Source organism: Theropithecus gelada, chromosome 11, assembly GCF_003255815.1.
Source record: "Theropithecus gelada isolate Dixy chromosome 11, Tgel_1.0, whole genome shotgun sequence".
NCBI classification, from domain to species: domain Eukaryota; kingdom Metazoa; phylum Chordata; class Mammalia; order Primates; family Cercopithecidae; genus Theropithecus; species Theropithecus gelada.
In genome coordinates, this window is record NC_037679.1 from 9,330,284 (window position 1) to 9,348,423 (window position 18,140).

Genomic DNA, 18,140 nt, shown 5'->3' on the forward strand with positions numbered 1-18,140 from the left:
CAGAGTGCTAGGATTACAGGTGTGAGCAACCGCATACGGGCGACTTCCAAATATTTTCCATGTCTCTCATTACAATTGACTTCTAATTTAATTCCATTATGGTTAGAGAACACATTCTTTAAGATTTCAATATTTTGAAATTTACTGAGACTTATTTTATGGCCCAGCATTAGTTTATCTTTCTACATGCACTTAAAAATTATATGTGTTCTTCAGCTGTTGGTGTAGTGTTTTATAAATGTCAATTAGCTAAAACTGGTTGATCATGTCATTCATATATTTTACATCTTTAGTGATTATTTATTTATTTATTTATTTATTTATTTATTTTGCCTAGGGTTTAGGTCAATTACTGAGAGAAAAGTATTAACATCTTCAAGTACAACTGTATATTTGTCTATTCCTTTACTTCTGCCAGTTTTTTGTCTATAATATTTTGAAAACACAGTGATACCATTTAGAGAGAAATAGTATGGTACAGGGAAAAAAACATGAACTCAAGAATCAAAAAGCCTGAAATTCTTCCTTCTTTTTCTGAGGCAGAGTCTTGCTCTGTCACCCAGGCTGGAATGTAGTGGCTCCATCACTGCTCACTGCAGCCTTGACCTCCTGGGCTCAGGTGACTCTCCTACATTAGCCTCCTGAGTAGCTGGGACTACAGGTACATGCCACCACACCAGGCAAATTTTTGTAGAGACGGTGTTTCACCATGTTGCCCAGGTTGGTCTTGAACTCCTGGGCTCAAATATCTGCCCATCTTGGCCTCCCAAAGTGTTAAAATTACAGATGTGAGCCACTGTACCCGGCCCCCTGAAATTCTTCTTTGACTCTGACAATCAACTAAAAAATGGGAATAATACCCGTTTCGCCCACTTTAAAGGGTTGATTCCATTTCTCCTCCTTCAATTTTTGTCAGGTGCTTTGTAAACCATTAAGTATTATGCTGATTTAGTTATTACTGATATTACTTCTAGGGAGAAGCAGTAGAGTTATAAGGTTACTGAAGTCAGGCCCCAGACAGAAGACAATCTATTAGGACATAAACCTGGACTGTGGGCATCACAGAGGAGGAAAAGTTGGGGGAAATATAAAGATCTAAAGGCATTTATGCCAGGCACAGTGGCTCACGCCTGAAATCCCAGCATTTTGGGAGGCTGAGGTGAGTGGATCACCTGAGGTCAGGAGTTCAAGACCAGCCTGGCCAACATGGTGAAATCTCGTCTCTACTAAAAATGCAAAAATTAGCCAGGTATGGTGGTGTGCACCTGTAGTCCCAGCTACTCAGAAGGCTAAGGTAAGAGAATCGCTTGAACCCAAGAGGCGGAGGTTGCAAGTGAGCTGAGATTCCACCACTGTACTCCAGCCTGGGTGACAGAGCGAGACTCTGTCTCAAAAAAAAAAAAAGAAAAAAAATCTAAAGTTATTTAACTCTTGCTTCTAGATTAACTCTTATTTCTAGAGATCTAGGCATGATTACAACCCAACAGAGGACTAGAGAAAGTTAAGACTCACCGACCAGAGAAATCTAATTCCATAGCAGAATATACATAAATAAAATGTGAATCTCCACCTGGGTGGACAAAGAGGAGAGGTTAGACAAATGTCCACTGAAACCGAAGTCTCTGAGGCTAGGGAAGTCAAGATAGCAAATCTGGGGATAAGAGAGTTACTGGTGAGAAAGAGGATCAAGTCCTAGAATAGGGGCAACTACTGTCATTTAAAAAGCCAAAGACAGGGGCCAGGAGTGGTGGCTCATGCCTGTAATCCCAGCACTTTGGGAGGCCGAGGCGGGCGGATCACCAGGTCAAGAGATCGAGCCCATCCTAGCCAAACATAGTGAAACCTTGTCTCTACTAAGAATACAAAAATTAGCTGGACATGGTGGCGCACGCCTGTAGTCCCAGCTACTCAGGAGGCTGAGGCAGAAGAATAGATTGAACACAGGAGGTGCAGGTTGCAGTGAGCCGAGATCGCGCCACTGCACTCCAGTCTGGCGACAGAGTGAGACTCCGTCTCAAAAAAAAACAAAACAAAACAAAAAAACCAAAGACAGACTCATCTTCCATTAGGAAAAATATTAGGCTCTATCATCAGACTCCCTAGCATTTTTCTTTACATGACAATTACTAATACAGTGCTCAGAGGATAATTAGAAAAAGCTCAATAAAATGAAGAATAGTATTTCCCAGAAAAGGAATGCTTCCTAAAAATTGTCAACTTATAGCAAGCAAGCTAGTACTCCCTCTATTAAGGTATACATGTGTTAGTACATCTACTTACATAAGTACAGTTATAAGGATTTACTCCCAATCTATTTAGGAAAAGGAAACAAAATGGAACCATACCTAGGTTAGTGGCAACATGTCCAAGAAACTTAAGGGAATCAGTGTTCCAGTTCCCTTCTTTCCTACCAATAATAGGCTGAGTTAGCTCTCTATATCCATTAACTGTTGTCCTAACAACAGAAGTGATTTTCAAAAAAGAAAACTTCAGTCCAGTTGTATCCCACCCTCTTCCTTATTCCCTCCCTCTCTCCTTGCATACTTACATGCTTTCACAGAATTTAGTGAGCGTTGGGGGCTTGTCCTGATTCCTCCTCTGGCGAAACCAGCATTGGATTTTTTGGACATTCCAATCCAGCTGCTTTGACAGGCCCTCCAGCCTTTTCTTATCAGGATACTGTAAATGTATAAGCAGAGTCAACACCCCTGTCTCCTCAGACCCTTCCGAGACCCCTCCTTCAATACCATTGACTAGCTGAGTGATAAGGTATGATAGCCATAGTGGCTCAAATGATGTTTATCTTTCCAAGTTATCCCAAAGTCATTTTTAGTAAGAAATTTTATCTTACATATCAAGAACCTGTACTGCTCACCTATACACATCCTTGTTTCGACTCTTCCTCCAGCCCAGGCTGAGTAAAAAAGGATATTAAAAACCCAAATTGCAGGCCAGGCATGGTGGCTCATGCCTGTAATCCTGGGATTTTTGGAGGCCGAGGGCCGAAGGATGGCTTGAGCTCAGGAGTTCCAGACCAGCCTGGGCAACATGGCAAAACCTTGTCTCTCCAAAAAACCAACAAAAAACCCGAACTGCAAAGGCTATCAGTACCGTCTCCATTTCGATTACACAACTAGGCAGTGGCAGAAACTGGAACAAGGAAAAACAAAAACAAGATATGGTGTGTGTTTGGGGAAAGAGGGGTAAAGGTGGCTGCTGGGCCTAAAACTCAAACATACTACTATGTAAACTTGACATACGTAGGGCCCAAAGGTTTTCCCTGAGGGGATAAAGCTCTCCACATAGCTACATAGACTACTCAAACATGAAAGATCATCCCATCCTATCCTTACCCTTAGGGATATGTGCTGTCTACCCTCCACTGCCCCATGGAGCAACGCCTTGTGTGAATTTTCCTCTCTGTTTCTTTGCCCACTTACCTTGGTGATAGATACGAACACCTTTTCAAGGATGGCATTGGGTTGGGCCTGATAAGGACCACTGTCCTCGATGCCAATATGGAGTGCACAGGGTTTGGCAATAAACCTGTAATGGAGAAAACCCAAGGGCCAATTCTTTTAAAATAATTTTTATTTATAATTGACACATAATAATTGTACATATTTATGGGGTACAATGTGATGTTTCAATGCATGTATACATAGGATAATGATGAAACTGGGGTAGTTACCATATCCATCACTTTCAACATTTATCACTTCTTTATGGTGACAACATTCACCAGCCTCAGCCTCCCAAAATGCTGGGATAACAGGTGTGAGCCACTGTGCTGGCTGGAAGCTTTTTAGAAATGCATAATCTTGAGCCCATCTCAGACTTGCAAAATCAGAACCTGCGCTTTAACAAGATTCCCAGGTGATTCACATGTCCATTAGAATGTGAGAACCACTAATCTACTTCAGAAGAATCTTGTAAGTGTACAATGAGATAATGTATATGAAAGACATTGGCACAAAGGAGGTGATTAATAAACGGCAGTTTTCCTTACATCAAAAGACCAAGATCTTAATTGGAGGGAAAAGTAGAACTGAGACTAAGCTCTTCCTGCATATAGATATCCTGGGTCTTGGATACCTTCCTGCCTAACCAAGAGGTTACGGAAATACTTCGATCTTTCAGGAGTCAAGAAGAAAGAAATCAGGAAGCTAGGAAAGGGGAGAAGGAAATTACCTATTAGCACTCTATCCTAGTCTCAGATCTACTAATAAGGCATATAAACTTGGTAAAATCACTTATCTCTTGGGTCTTGGTTTCATCATCTAAAAGAAGAGGTTATATCAAGCAGAGTCCCATGGATTTAAATTTTTAAAAAGAATTAAAAAGCCGGGCGTGGTGGCTCACGCCTGTAATCCCAGCACTTTGGGAGGCCGAGGCAGGAGGATCACAAGGTCAGGAGTTTGAGACCAGCCTGGCCAACAACATAGTGAAACCCTGTCTCTACTAAAAATAAAAAAAAAATTAGCTGGGCTTGGTGGCAGGCGCCTGTAGTCCCAGCTACTTTGGAGGCTGAGGCAGGAGAATTGTTTGAACCCTGGAGGTGGAGGTTGCAGTGAACCGAGATAGCGCCACTGCACTGCAGCCCAGGCGACGGTGCGAGAATCTGTCTCAAAAATAAAATAAAATAAAATAAAATAAAAAATAAAAAGAGGTTATGAGATGATTTCTAAGATTTCTTTTTCTGTATCTAAGATTCTATGATGTTATCATTGATTGATTATAATTAATTTCTAACTTTTGAATCTTTGAAAATTGAGGAACTATTCCTTGGTTCTTCAAGAAGGATCTTACTCTCCCCCACAACCAGAGATTTCTATGAATATCAGCACTAGGAAAAGCTCTATATTGTCACTTTCAGGATAAGTCAAAACCAGTTTTAGCCCTTAGCATCTTAAGGAGTCCCATAATGAAAATATGACTGGGAGGTGTAAAATGGAGTGCCATTGATCTATTTTCTTGAGCTGCATTTGAATCTAGAATATATTGTCTCTAAAGGAGGGATTGAGAAATAAGAAACTTTTCTCTCTCTATGAAAACTTTTTACCTTATCACCAAAGTTCCTGAGCCATAGGGTAATATTTATTCAGAGCATAAAGTTAGCCACATCTGTAACACATTCTCTTTTACACAGGTGGTAAAAAAAAATAGTTCCATTCAAAGGCCAATGCTACTGGATACATTAATTTACATTTACTGGTATACTATTCTATATACCAATAATATTTTAATCCCTAACTCATGTTTAAACTCCTTCTAAACACAAATAGACTGCTTTCATATTTACCAACGTACTGTGCTCAGCAGTTGCTCAGTAACTGACAAGCAGCAGGTTTTAGTGAAACCCACTCTTGTTCTATTGGAGCTCAATTCCGACCCAGGATTAATCAGCATTCAGAAGAGTAAATGAGGCAGTCATTCTTTGTTGTTGAGTTGATACCATATTAGAGATAAAAATCATCTAAACAACCCTGTCTCCTCCTCCTTTTCCTATCAACATAATTGCATGAAAATCCAAAGGCAGAAAACAGCCTTTCCAATTCCTACTTTTACCCCCAACCCAGGCTTCTTTAATCCGGAAGCAGTCAGGTGATTAAAACTCAGGACTTGCAGTTAGACAGATTTTACCAGCTTAAAGACCTTGTGATTGTTACATACCCATAGAATGGAGATAATATCTACCTCACAGGGTTAAAGATAAAATGATACAATGAGGCCGGGCGCGGTGGCTCAAGCCTGTAATCCCAGCACTTTGGGAGGCCGAGGCGGGTGGATCACAAGGTCAGGAGTTCGAGACCAGCCTATCCAACATGGTGAAACCTCATCTCGACTAAAAATACAAAAAGCCGGGCGTGGTGGTGGGCGCCTGTAACCCCAGCTACTCAGGAGGCTGAGGCAGGAGAATTGCTTTTACCCAGAAGGTGGAAATTACAATGAGCTGAGATTGCACCATTGCACTCTGACCTGGGCGACAGAGCGAGACTCCATCTCCAAAAAAAAAAAAAAGATACCTAGGCTGGTCAATTTCCAGAGCCTGGCATTTATCCTTTCTGCTACATCAGCACTTCTCAAAGTGTGGTTTACAGACCCCTGGGGAATCCAGAGACCCTTTCAGTAGGTCTACAAGGTCAAAACTATCTTCATAATAATTCTATAATTTCATAAAAATCCTTTCTCTCTCATGAGAGTACAGTGGAACTTTCCACAAGTTACATGACATATAACAACAGACTGAATGCAGACGCTGACATGAGACTACAACTGCCAGATATTTTCTTTTTTTTGTTTTTTTTTGTTTTTTTTTTTTTTTGAGACGGAGTCTCACGCTGTCGCCCAGGCTGGAGTGCAGTGGCGCAATCTCGGCTCACTGCAAGCTCCGTTTCCCGGGTTCACGCCATTCTCCTGCCTCAGCCTCCTGAGTAGCTGGGACTACAGGCGCCCGCCACCGCGCCCAGCTAATTTTTTGTATTTTTAGTAGAGATGGGGTTTCACCGTAGTCTCGATCTCCTGACCTTGTGATCCGCCCGCCTCGGCCTCCCAAAGTGCTGGGATTACAGGCGTGAGCCACCGCGCCCGGCCAGATATTTTCAAAAATGTTAAAATGCTACTCTTCTCAGTTTTTTGTTTTGGAAAACAGTTATTTTTCATAAAATGTAATGAGTTCATTGTTATTTATTTATATTGAGACAGGGTCTCACTCTGTCACCCAGGCTGGAGCGCAGTGGTGTGATCACTGCTCACTGCAGCCTTGACCTCCTCAGCTCAAGTGATCCTCCCACCTCAGCCTCTCAAGTAGCTGGGACTACAGGTGTTGGCCATGCCCAGCTAATTAAAAAAAATTTTTTTTGTAGAGACAGGGTTTCACCATGTTTCCCAGGGCCATTGCTATTTTTAAATGAATTAATAAATATGGGCTGGGCATGGTGGCTAATGCCTGTTATCCTAGCACTTTGGGAAGCTGAGACAGATGGATCACTTGAGCCCAGGAGTTCGAGACCAGCCTGGGAAACGTAGTGAAACCCTGTCTCTGCCCAAAACACAAAAGTTAGACAGGTGTGGTAGCTCATGCCTGTGGTCCCAGCAACTTGGGAGGTTGAGGTGGGAGGATGGCTTGAGCCTCGGAAGTCGCGCAGTGGGCTGTCATTGCGCCACTGCACTTCAGCCTGTGTGACAGAGCCAGATCCTGTCTCAAAAATAAAGAGGCTGGACCCGGTGGCTCATGCCTGTAATCCCAGCACTTTGGGAGTCTGAGGTGGGCAGACTGCTTGAGCTCAGGAGTTCAAGACCAGGCTCAACATGGTGAAACCCCATCTCTACCAAAAAATACAAAAATTAGCCAGGCATGGCGGCACACGCCTGTAGTCCCAGCTACTGGGCAGGCTGAGGTGAGAGGATCTCTTGAACCCAGGAGGCGGAGTTTGCAGTGGGCTGAGATCTTGCCACTGCACTCCAGTCTGGGCAACACAGCAGACTCTGTCTCGATAATAGATAAATAAATAAATAAATAAATAAATAAATAAATAGGCTGGGCGTGGTGGCTCAGACCTGTAATACAAGCACTTTGGGAGGCTGAGGCAGGCAGATCACTTGAGGTCAGGAGTTCAAAACCAGCCTGGCCAACATGGCAAAATGCCATCTTCTACTAAAAATACAACAACAAAAAATTAGCCAACTACTTGGGAGGCTAAGGCAGGAGAATTGCTTGAACCTAGGAAGCGGAGGTTGCAGTGAGCCGAGATTGCGCTACTGCACTCCAGTTTGGGTGACAGAGCGAGACTCCATCTAAGAAAAAAAAAAAAAAGGGCCGGGCGCGGTGGCTCATGCCTGTAATGCCAGCACTTTGGGAGGCCGAGGCGGGCAGATCACAAGGTCGAGAGATAGAGACCATCCTGGCTAACACGGTGAAACCCCGTCTCTACTAAAAATGCAAAAAATTAGCCGGGCGTGGCGGCGGGCGCCTGCAGTCCCAGCTACTTGGGAGGCTGAGGCAGGAGAATGGCGGGAACCCGGGAAGCGGAGCTTGCAGTGAGCCGAGATCACGCCACTGCACTCCAGCCTGGGCGACTGAGCAAGGCTCTGTCTCAAAAACAAACAAACAAAAAAATATATATATACACATTTTATACATGTGTAAATACAGAAAACATGTACATTTTCCCTATTTTTTTTTTCTAAAACAGTAGACATTGATAGGTACTATCCACATAAACAAAAACTCTTTGGGATCCTTGAAAATTTTTTAAGATTGTAAAGGAGTCCTGAGATCATAGTTTGAAAACTGCTGTGCTCGATGATACTGAGAAATCATACTTTTAGTGTGGCTTTCTGTCTTCTCCAGGATCGATCCACGTTTTAAAACAATTTGTCAGACAAGATTTTTCCCTTCCTGGCAGATTTTAGTTAAGCAGGCATTTAGTGGTCTATAAAAATAAGCTACTACTTTCCACCTGTAACTCCACGAACATGAATCTAGTGACCCATCCTGACAGTGTTAGATTTGTCCTACTTTGTAGAGATCATTTCACTCTGCCCTTTTCCTGCTCTCCAGATACATGGCAGCAGTTGACCTAAGCCTAGGTTAATTAGGATGAAATTACCTATTGCTTTTGCTTTTTCCTATCAAAGACAGGATCTATATACTAACAATGCTACTTTTGTGATTCATTACACCACTGATGAATATGAATTATACACAAATAAAACCAAAGTCTAGATTAAGCTTCTCGACTACTTTATGGTGGCAAGTAACACAAATGGGCTATACTTATGCTGAGATACTGATCTTAGCTTTCAGGGTGATCCGTGGGGCCTTCGGGTAGCCAGAAACCTTTAGTCTGTAGTCTCTGGCCTCATATACCTTACTGTATAATGCAAATGTTTTTTGTATATTTATTTAGAGACAGAGTCTTATTCTGATGCCTAGGCTGAAATGAAGTGTGGTGGTGTGATCTGGGCTCACTGCAACGTCCGCCTCCCAGGTTCAAGTGATTCTTGTGCCTCAGCTTCCCAAGTAGTAGCTGGGACTACAGGCATGCACCACCATGCCCAGCTAATTTTTGTATTTTTAGTAGAGACGGGGTTTCACTACATTGACCGGGCTGGTCTTGAACTCCTGACCTCAAGTGATCCACCTGCCTCCGACTCCCAAAGTGCTGGGATTACAGGCGTGAGCCAGTACACTCAGCCACAAATGTTATTTTGTATGTGTGCAGCAATATGACCAGATTGAGAAACACCAGCTTAGATCAATTTCTAGAAAAATATAAAGTGCCAAAGTAGATATCTAAAAAGAACAGGAGTTTAAGACCAGTCTGGGCAACATGGTGAGACCCTATCTCTACAAAAAATTTTTAAAAATTAGCTGGGTGTGGTGGCATGTGCCCATGATCCCAGCTACTAGGGAGGCTGAGGCAGGAGGACTGCTTGAGCCCAGGAGGTAGAGGCTGCAGTGAGCCCTGATTGTGCCACTACACTTCAGCCTGGGTGACAGAGTGAGATGCTATCTCCAAAACATAAAATAATGAAATAAAATAAAGTTTGGGAGTTAAAGATGAGTTGAGTTTTGTTTTTGCTGAATCTCAAGTACCCATGGGACACTAAAATGGAACTGTCTCGGATGCAAATACACTTGGAAAAGGGGCTTGGGTATGATATAGAGAGAGAGAGAAAGAAGAGAATATATGAATACAAATGAATAAGAATATAAGTGGTAGCTAAATTTGTGGGGGTGACTGTGATTACATACCAAAGGAATATAAACTTAAAAGAGAACTGAGGTCAGAACCCTGGACAACATCAGCATAAAAGGTGAATTTAGGGGACAGGAAGGTCAGAGGTGGAGTTGTATCAAATAAGGGAGAGACCAAGACTAGGACTTCAGTATCTACTAGATTTGGCAATTTGGAGATCTGTAGTAACCTTTACCAAAGAAATTCCAGTAAAGTAAAGACTCTAAAAGACAGCAGTGAGTTAAAGCAGTTAAAGATACAGGAGGAAAGAAGTAGAAATAGCCAAGACCCTCAAGCATTTAGGCTAAGAAGGAAAGGGAATGCCCTCAACTTTGTTATCAGAATCACTCAATCTAAACTAATCACATCTAAAACCAATCTCCCTGTACTCTTTACTGATCAGAAATTGCATTCTACTTATCCCTCCTTTTTTCTATTATCTTCAGCCTCACTCTCAACTTGTTTCTTCTCATCAGATCTTAAACATGCTCAAGTTTTTCACATCTTAAAACAGCCCTGCCGGTCCCTAGCACCCTCTGGCCTTCCCTGACCTCACAACTAAACTCCCACACATTCCTCAACTCACCTTCCTCTCCCCTCTGGCTTCTGTCCCTATACTCCATTGAAGCTGTTCTTGCCAAAGTTGTCAATGATCTCCTTATTGTGAAAACAAATGGATGCTTTTCAGTCCTCTATCTTACTTGACCTTTCAGCAGCATTTTATTAGGTTGGTGCAAAAGTAATTGTGGTTTTTGCCATTAAAAGTAATGGCAATTACTTTTGCACCAACCAAATCATTAATGACTAACCTTCTTCTTGAAATGCCCTTTTCTCTTCCTTACTGCCATACTCTTCCTAATCTTCTCCCTCTACCTCTCTGGCAGTGGAACTAGACTGCCTGGTAAGCACTGCTAGTTGAGTCACCTTGGACAAGTTACTCTGTGCTTCAGTTCTCTCATCTGTAAAATGAGGATAACAGTAGTGCCTGCATACCTCATAAACTTACTAATGAGGATTCAATGCTTAGCACTTAGAACAATGCCTAGGACAAAGTAAACACTTACTAAACACCCACTTTGAGATGGAGTCTCACTCTGTCACCTGGGCTGGAGTGCAATGGCGTGATCTTGGCTCACTGCAACCTCCACCTCCTGGGTTCAATTCTGCCTCAGCCTCCCAAGTAGCTGGGATTACAGGTATTTTTAGTACCTGTTCAGGACCAGGCTGGTCCCGAACTCCCGGCCTCAAGTGATTCACCTGCCTCGGCTTCCCAAAGTGTTGGGATTACAGGTGTGAGCCACTGTGCGTGGCCTATACCAACTATTAATATTATCAAATAACGTATGGCTGTCATTCCTCTATCTCCTTTGCAGTTTATTTTTCCTCTGCCTTTTCCTACAACATGGTGTTTCCTCAGGGTTCACTTAGAGGTTCTTTTTGTACTCTACACATTCACCCTCAGTAACCTCATTCAGTTACGGTAGAGGGTCTCAAGTATGGTCTGCAGACCCCTGAGGGTTCCTGAGGCACTCTCAGGGGCTCTACAAACTAAACTATTTTCATAACAATATTATTATTTGCCTTTTTCACTGTGTTGACATTTGCAGTGATTGTGCAAATCCATGGTAGGTAAAACATTATGGTACTTTATACCAAATCAAGGTAGTGACACCAAACCATACTAGTAGTTACTATACTGTAGAGCTATGTCTTCTCAATTTTTAAAATATGCCAGTTTTGCTTAAGAATGTCCCTGATGAAGCACTACAAATTATTACTTTTATTAAATCTTGACCCTTGAATATGTTTTTTAAAAGTATTCTGTGATTGGGCACGGTGGCTTATGCCTGTAATCCCAGCCCTTTAGAAGGCTGAGGCAAGCGGATCACTTGAGGCCAGGAGTTTGAGACCACCCTGGCCAACATGTTGAAACCCAGTCTCCACTTATTCTGTGATAAAATAGATGTACCCAAAAAGCACTTCTGATGCATACCAAAGTATATGGCTCTCAAGGAAAACCATTTGTATGACTATTGCGAGCAGAATAAACTAAGTCACTTTTTCCATAGAATACCATTTTTACCTGAAAGGACTGACAAACTAATGTCATTCAGCTCTTGAGTATTTAGCAAACACTTACTCAAAAATAAATGACGCCGGATGCAGTGGCTTACACCTGTAATCCCAGCACGTTGGGAGGCAGAGGCGGGCAGATCACCTGAGGTCAGGAATTCGAGACCAGCCTGGCCAACATAGTGAAACCCTGTCTCTACTAAAAATATAAATATTAGCTGGGTGTGGTGGCGGGTGCCTGTAATCCCAGCTACTCAGGAGGCCGAGGCAGGAGAACTGCTTGAACCCAGGAGGCGGAGGTTGTAGTGAGCTGAGATCCTGCCACTGCACTCCAGCCTTGGCGACGGAGCAAGACTTTGTCTCAAAATAATAATAATAATACTAGAAATAATTATAATAAATGATGTGAGCCCGTCATTTCAAGAAAAGCACTGTTGCCAATGATAAAATTCAAGCTTTCAAGTTAAACTTAGAATGTTTAGAAAACTTTTATCTGCCTTTCAGCCTGACAACTCAATACTTAAGACTTTTCTGATGAGATTGGTTATAATGAGATAAACTAATAGGATTTTTTTTTTTTTTTCTGAGTCAGAATCTCACTCTGTTGCCAGGCTGGAGTGCAGTGGCATGCACGATCTTGGCTTATTGCAATCTCCGCCTCCTGGGTTCAAGCGATTCTCCTGCCTCAGCCTCCCAAGTAGCTGGGACTAGAGGCGCGCACCACCACGTCCAGCTAATTTTTGTACTAAATTTTTGTACTTTTCTACTAAAATAGAGACAGGGTTTCACCATGTTGGCTGGGATGGTCTCGATCTCTTGACCTTGTGATCCACTTGCCTCAGTCTCCCAAAGTGCTGGGATTACAGGTGTGATTTTTAAATATTGTATAATATCATATTGACATGTGGGACATTTGTATAACTGAATGAACCAGTATTTTCCAAATGATGGATACATGATGTCCATTCAAAATGTAATATAGGCCAGGCATAGTGGCTGACGCCTGTAATCCCAACACTTTGGGAGGCTGAGGCGCACGGATCACCTGAGGTCAGGAGTTTGAGACCAGTCTGGCCAATATGGTGAAACCCCATCTCTACTAAAAATACAAAATTAACTGGTCATGATGGCACACACCCGTAATCCCAGCTACTTGGGAGGCTGAGGCAGGAGAATCGCTTGCACTCAGGAGGCGGAGGTTGCAGTGAGCTGTGACTGTGCCATTGCACTCCAGCCTGGGTGACAAGAGCAAAACACCACCTCAAAACAACAACAACAAAACACAATTAACATAGAACAATGGATTCTAACATAATAAAATGAAAAGCTCATTAATATGGCTTCAGATTCTACTTAGCAATCAACGTTTAAGAAACTGCTACTTGTGGCTGGGTGGGTGGCTCACGCCTGTAATCCCAGCACTTTGGGAGGCCGAGGTGGGCGGATCACAAGGTCAGGAGATTGAGACCATCCTGGCCAACACGGTGAAACGCTGTCTCTACTAAAAATGCAAAAATTAGCTGGGTGCAGTGGCGCATGCCAGTAATCCCAGCTACTCGGGAGGCTGAGGCAGGAGAATCGCTTGAACCAGGGAATTGGTGGTTGCAGTGAGATCACACCACTACACTCCAGCCTGGCGACAGAGCAAGACTCTGTCTCAAAAAAAAAAAAAAAAAAAAACAAAAAAACTGCTACTTGTGTTTTGGTGTAGTATCAAAGATAAACATCAAATTATTTGAAAGGGCTATTAACATACTTCCTGCTTTTCAATGACAAAGCTGTATGAAGCCATCTTTTCTTCATACTTCAATCAAAACAATATATTACGAGAGACTGAATGCAGAAGCTGCTAGGATAATCCAGCTGTCTTCTATTAAGCCAGATATTAAAGAGATTTGCAAAAATGTAAAATCAACGCTGTTCTATTTTTTCTTTTGGAAAATAATATTTTTCAAAAAGCTTATTTATGTTAACGTGTAAATCGATGTATTAATAATTTTGTCTATTTTCTCCCTTTTTGTGGAGAACGAGGTCTTGCTATGTTACCCACACAGGTCTTGAGCTCCTGAGCTCAAGCTATTCTCCTGTCTCTGTCTCCTAAGTGCTGGGATTACAGGTGTGAAACCCTGCACCTGGCCTATTGTTATTTTTAATGAACTAATAAGCATTTCTTAAATTTCTTTTTGAGACAGAGTTTCGCTCTGTCACCCAGGCTGGAATGTAGTGGCGCTATCTTGGCTCACTGCAACCTCCGCTCCCAGGTTCAAGTGATTCTCCTGCCTCAGCCGCCCAAGTAGCTGGGACTATAGGCATGCACCACCATGCCTGGCTAATTTTTGTATTTTTAGTAGAGACGGGGTTTCACCGTGTTGGCCAGGCTAGTCTTGAACTCCTGACCTCAGGTGATCCACCCACCTAGGCCTCCCAAAGTGCTGGGATTATAGGCGTGAGCCATTGTGCCCGGTCAGCATTTCTTAAATTTCTAAACTTTAATTTAAAATATGGTAAAGTTGATGGGTATATGTAACCCACATAAACAAAAGCTCCTTGGAGTCCTCAGTAATTTTTAAAAGTGAAAAACAATCCCTGAGAACAAAAAGTTACAATACATTCTTCTGAGTAAATTCTTAAAAGAATAGGATTCCCTGTGTACAAGGTACTGCACTTTTCAAGATACCTATACCACCAAACCCAGCATTTCTTGCATGGTCTGTGCTCAAGTGATCTTTGGTTTCCTTTGAGGGCCATTAAAAAAAAAAAATTGCCGGGCGCTGTGACTCACGAGGTCAGGAGATCAAGACCATCCTGGCTAACACAGTGAAACCCCGTCTCTACTAAAAATCCAAAGAAATTAGCCGGGCGTGGTGGCAGGTGCCTGTAGTCCCAGCTACTCGGGAGGCTGAGGAAAGAGAATGGCATGAACCCGGGAGGTGGAGCTTGCACTGAGCTGAGATCGTGTGCCACTGTACTCCAGCCTGGGTGACAGAGCGAGACTCCATCTCAAAAAAAATAATAATAATAAAATCAAATAAAAAAAAAATTGGCCCAGCCTGGGCAACATGGTAAAATCTTGTCGCTACAAAAAATATAACAATTAGTGGCCGGGCGTGGTGGCTCACGCCTGTAATCCCCAGCACTCTGGGAGGCCAAGGCGAGTGGATCACCTGCGGTCAGGAGTTTCAGACCAGCCTGAGGAATATGGTGAAACCCGTCTCTACTAAAAATACAAAAATTAGCTGGGTGTGGTGGCACGCCTGCAGTCCCAGCTACCCAGGAGGCTGAGGTAGAAGAACTGCTTAAACCTGGGAGGCAGAGGTTGCAGTGAGCTGAGATCGCACCACTGCACTCCAGCCTGGGTGACAGAGCAACTCTGTCTCAAAAAACAAAACAACAAAAAAACTATATATATATATATAAAAAAACAATTAGTAGCCAGGTGTGGTGGCATGCACCTCTGGTCCCAGTGACTGGGGAGGCTGAGGTGGGAGGATTGTTTGAGCCAGGAGGTGGAGGCTATAGTGAGCCATGATCATGCCATTGCATTCCAGCCTGGGTGACAGAGTGAGGTTTAATACATATTTTAAAAATTTATCAGTATTAGTTTTTAATAGAGAAAATATTGATAGATATAACCCATATAAACAAAAAATATTTGGGGTCTTCAATAATTTTTTAAAATATAAAAGAGTCCTGAGAGCAAAAGATGTGAGAACCCACTGCTATATAGCATAGGGATCTCAGGAGTCAAGAAGGAAATTATGTAGCTGGGCCTGTAGTTTCAGCTACCATGGAAGCTGAGGTGGGTGGACTGATTGAGGCCAAGAGGTCAAGGCTGTAGTGACATCAGGCCTGTGAATGGCCACTGCATTCCAACCTGGGTAATTGTGACGGTTAATACTGAGCGTCAACTTAATTGGATTGAAGAATGCAAAGCAGCGATCCTGCGCATGTCTGTGAGGGTGCTGCCAAAGGAGACTAACATTTGAGTCAGTGGGCTGGGAAAGGCACAGCCACTCTTAATCTGGGTAGGCACCATCTAATCAGCTGCCAGCATGGCAAGCAGGCAGAAAAACATGAAAAGACTAGACTGGCCTAGCCTCCCAGCCTACATCTTTCTCTCCTGCTGGACCCTTCCTTCCCTCAAACATCGGACTCCAAGTTCTTCAGTTTTGGGACTCCGACTGGCTTTCCTTGCTCCTCAGCTTGCAGAGGCCTATTGTGGGACCTTGTGATAGTATGAGTTAATACTTGATAAACTTCCCTTTATATATCTATCTATCCTATTAATTCTGTCCCTCTAGAGAACCCTGACTGATACAGTAATAAAGCAAGATTCCACCTCTTAGGAAGGAAAATTAAAAAAAAAAAGGAATTACTCTACTAGAGTCACAACATCTCAAGCAGAAGTAGGTTTCAGAGTCATTCATTCAATAAACACTTACTGAATAGCTAATATGAATGTACAAAGTACTGCATTAGATACCTACAGTTTCATGGGGGAGACAAGTCCATACACAGAGCCCAATCTCAAGGTCATCCCCCAAAAATAGGGCAGTTCATTCAAGATCTCTGAAATGGTTCTCTTCAAATTCCAGCTGTGACCTGACAAATGTTTCTGACATTATTCACTTTACCTAGCTCCTTGACTTCACTAAAGTCAAGAGAATATTAGATGAGGAAAAAAGAACTTGTCCAAAAAAATGATCAAACCTGAAACAATAATTGACCCTATCTAGACAGAAGCAAAAGAACCTACTGTAGGCCGGGCGCGGTGGCTCAAGCCTGTAATCCCAGCACTTTGGGAGGCCGAGACGGGCGGATCACGAGGTCAGGAGATGGAGACCATCCTGGCTAACACGGCGAAACCCCGTCTCTACTAAAAATACAAAAAACTAGCTGGGCGAGGTGGCGGGCGCCTGTAGTCCCAGCTACTCGGGAGGCTGAGACAGGAGAATGGCGTAAACCCGGGAGGCGGAGCTTGCAGTGAGCCGAGATCCGGCCACTGCACTCCAGCCTGGGCGACAGAGCGAGACTCCGCCTCAAAAAAAAAAAAAAAAAAAAGAATCCACTGTAGGCCAGGCAGGGTGATTCACGCCAGTAATTCCAGCAGTTTGGAAGGCCGAGGTGGAAGCATCACTTGAGTTCAGGAGTTCAAGACCAGACTGGTAAACATGGCAAAACCCCATCCCTACAAAAAATACGAAAATTAGCCGGGAACAGTGGCACATGCGTGTAGTCCCAGCTTCTTGGGAGGCTGAGGTGGCAAGATGGCTTAAGCCCAGGAGGTGGAAGTTGCAGTGATACCAGATCGTGCCACTGCATTCCAGCCTGGGTGATAGAGCAAGACCATGACAAAAAAAAAAAAAAAAATCTGTAATAGATGTTTTTCTCAGGGAACACATGTAGATTGTATCTTTTTTGTAAATCTAATCATTCTAATGTACTAGAAGAATTCTACTGAGAGGACACTGAAGTGAATTCAGGCCAAAGTGGTAGGATAAACTCATTTGTTCCTTTCATTAAACATATTTATCTTTTTTCAATGGATAATTACACAACTTAATGCATTTGCTTAAAATAGAAACACAAACACACACAAGTGATAACCACTGATTTTCTTGCTCTCTCCAAGGGTAGAAATCATGGTTTATTCACCTTTTCATCCTTGGCTTATTTATTTTTGCATTTATCTTGTCCAGCTTCTAAAACCATGACATATAGTTTAATATGACATATCCTAAGCTTTCAATAAATAGATGTTGAAGAATGAACAGATGAACAAATGGGTGAAAACTTAATTCTCAACTAAGAGGCAAAGTGTTTCATGGAAAAGTGCCACTCGTAAGGATGAAATTAAAACTCAGCCTTACCCTCCTGGGTCATCAGATAGCCTACCAGCTCGGTGCTTAGCAAGTGTAGGAGATCACTGATTTCTGGGGAATCAGATCCAAGTTAACCGATTTCAGTCTATAACTGGAGATTTCCCTAAACACAACCATGACAATCTGATTTAGTTTGAGACATTTTATGCCTGTAATTGAGACTGTTTACTAATGCTGACAATACCCAAAAACTAAAAACTTACAAGGAATATCTTTATAAGAAAACTTGTATTTTACAGAAGAGATATAGTAAGAGTGTGATTATTCTCAATGCCTTATCAGAGCTGTGCAGTTCTGCATGAACATTTACCTACTTGACAAACTTGCTTATAGATCATTAACACTGAGAAGATATATGTAAAAAGGCAAAAATATAGAGCAATGCTTGGCTAGAAGCAACTGTCAAAGATTACTCAAGCCACCCGGCCCAGTGGCTCATGCC

At 42.6% G+C, this 18,140-nt stretch overlaps 1 protein-coding gene across 3 annotated transcripts in view; it reads right to left on the reverse strand.

Moving 5' to 3' along the window:
* CERS5 (ceramide synthase 5) overlaps positions 1 to 18,140 on the reverse strand; it is a 36,257-nt gene that overhangs the window by 10,238 nt on the left and 7,879 nt on the right. For 2 of the 3 annotated variants that reach the window (XM_025403310.1, XM_025403309.1), the window contains exons 2-4: positions 3,441 to 3,546; positions 2,549 to 2,679; positions 1,513 to 1,570 (exon numbers count right to left, since the gene is read on the reverse strand). In XM_025403310.1, the coding sequence (XP_025259095.1) occupies positions 1,513 to 1,570; positions 2,549 to 2,679; positions 3,441 to 3,546 (295 nt within the window). Of the gene's footprint in view, positions 1 to 1,512; positions 1,571 to 2,548; positions 2,680 to 3,440; positions 3,549 to 4,259; positions 4,281 to 18,140 lie in introns of those variants that run through there. The other variant, XM_025403311.1, reaches the window with a different exon arrangement.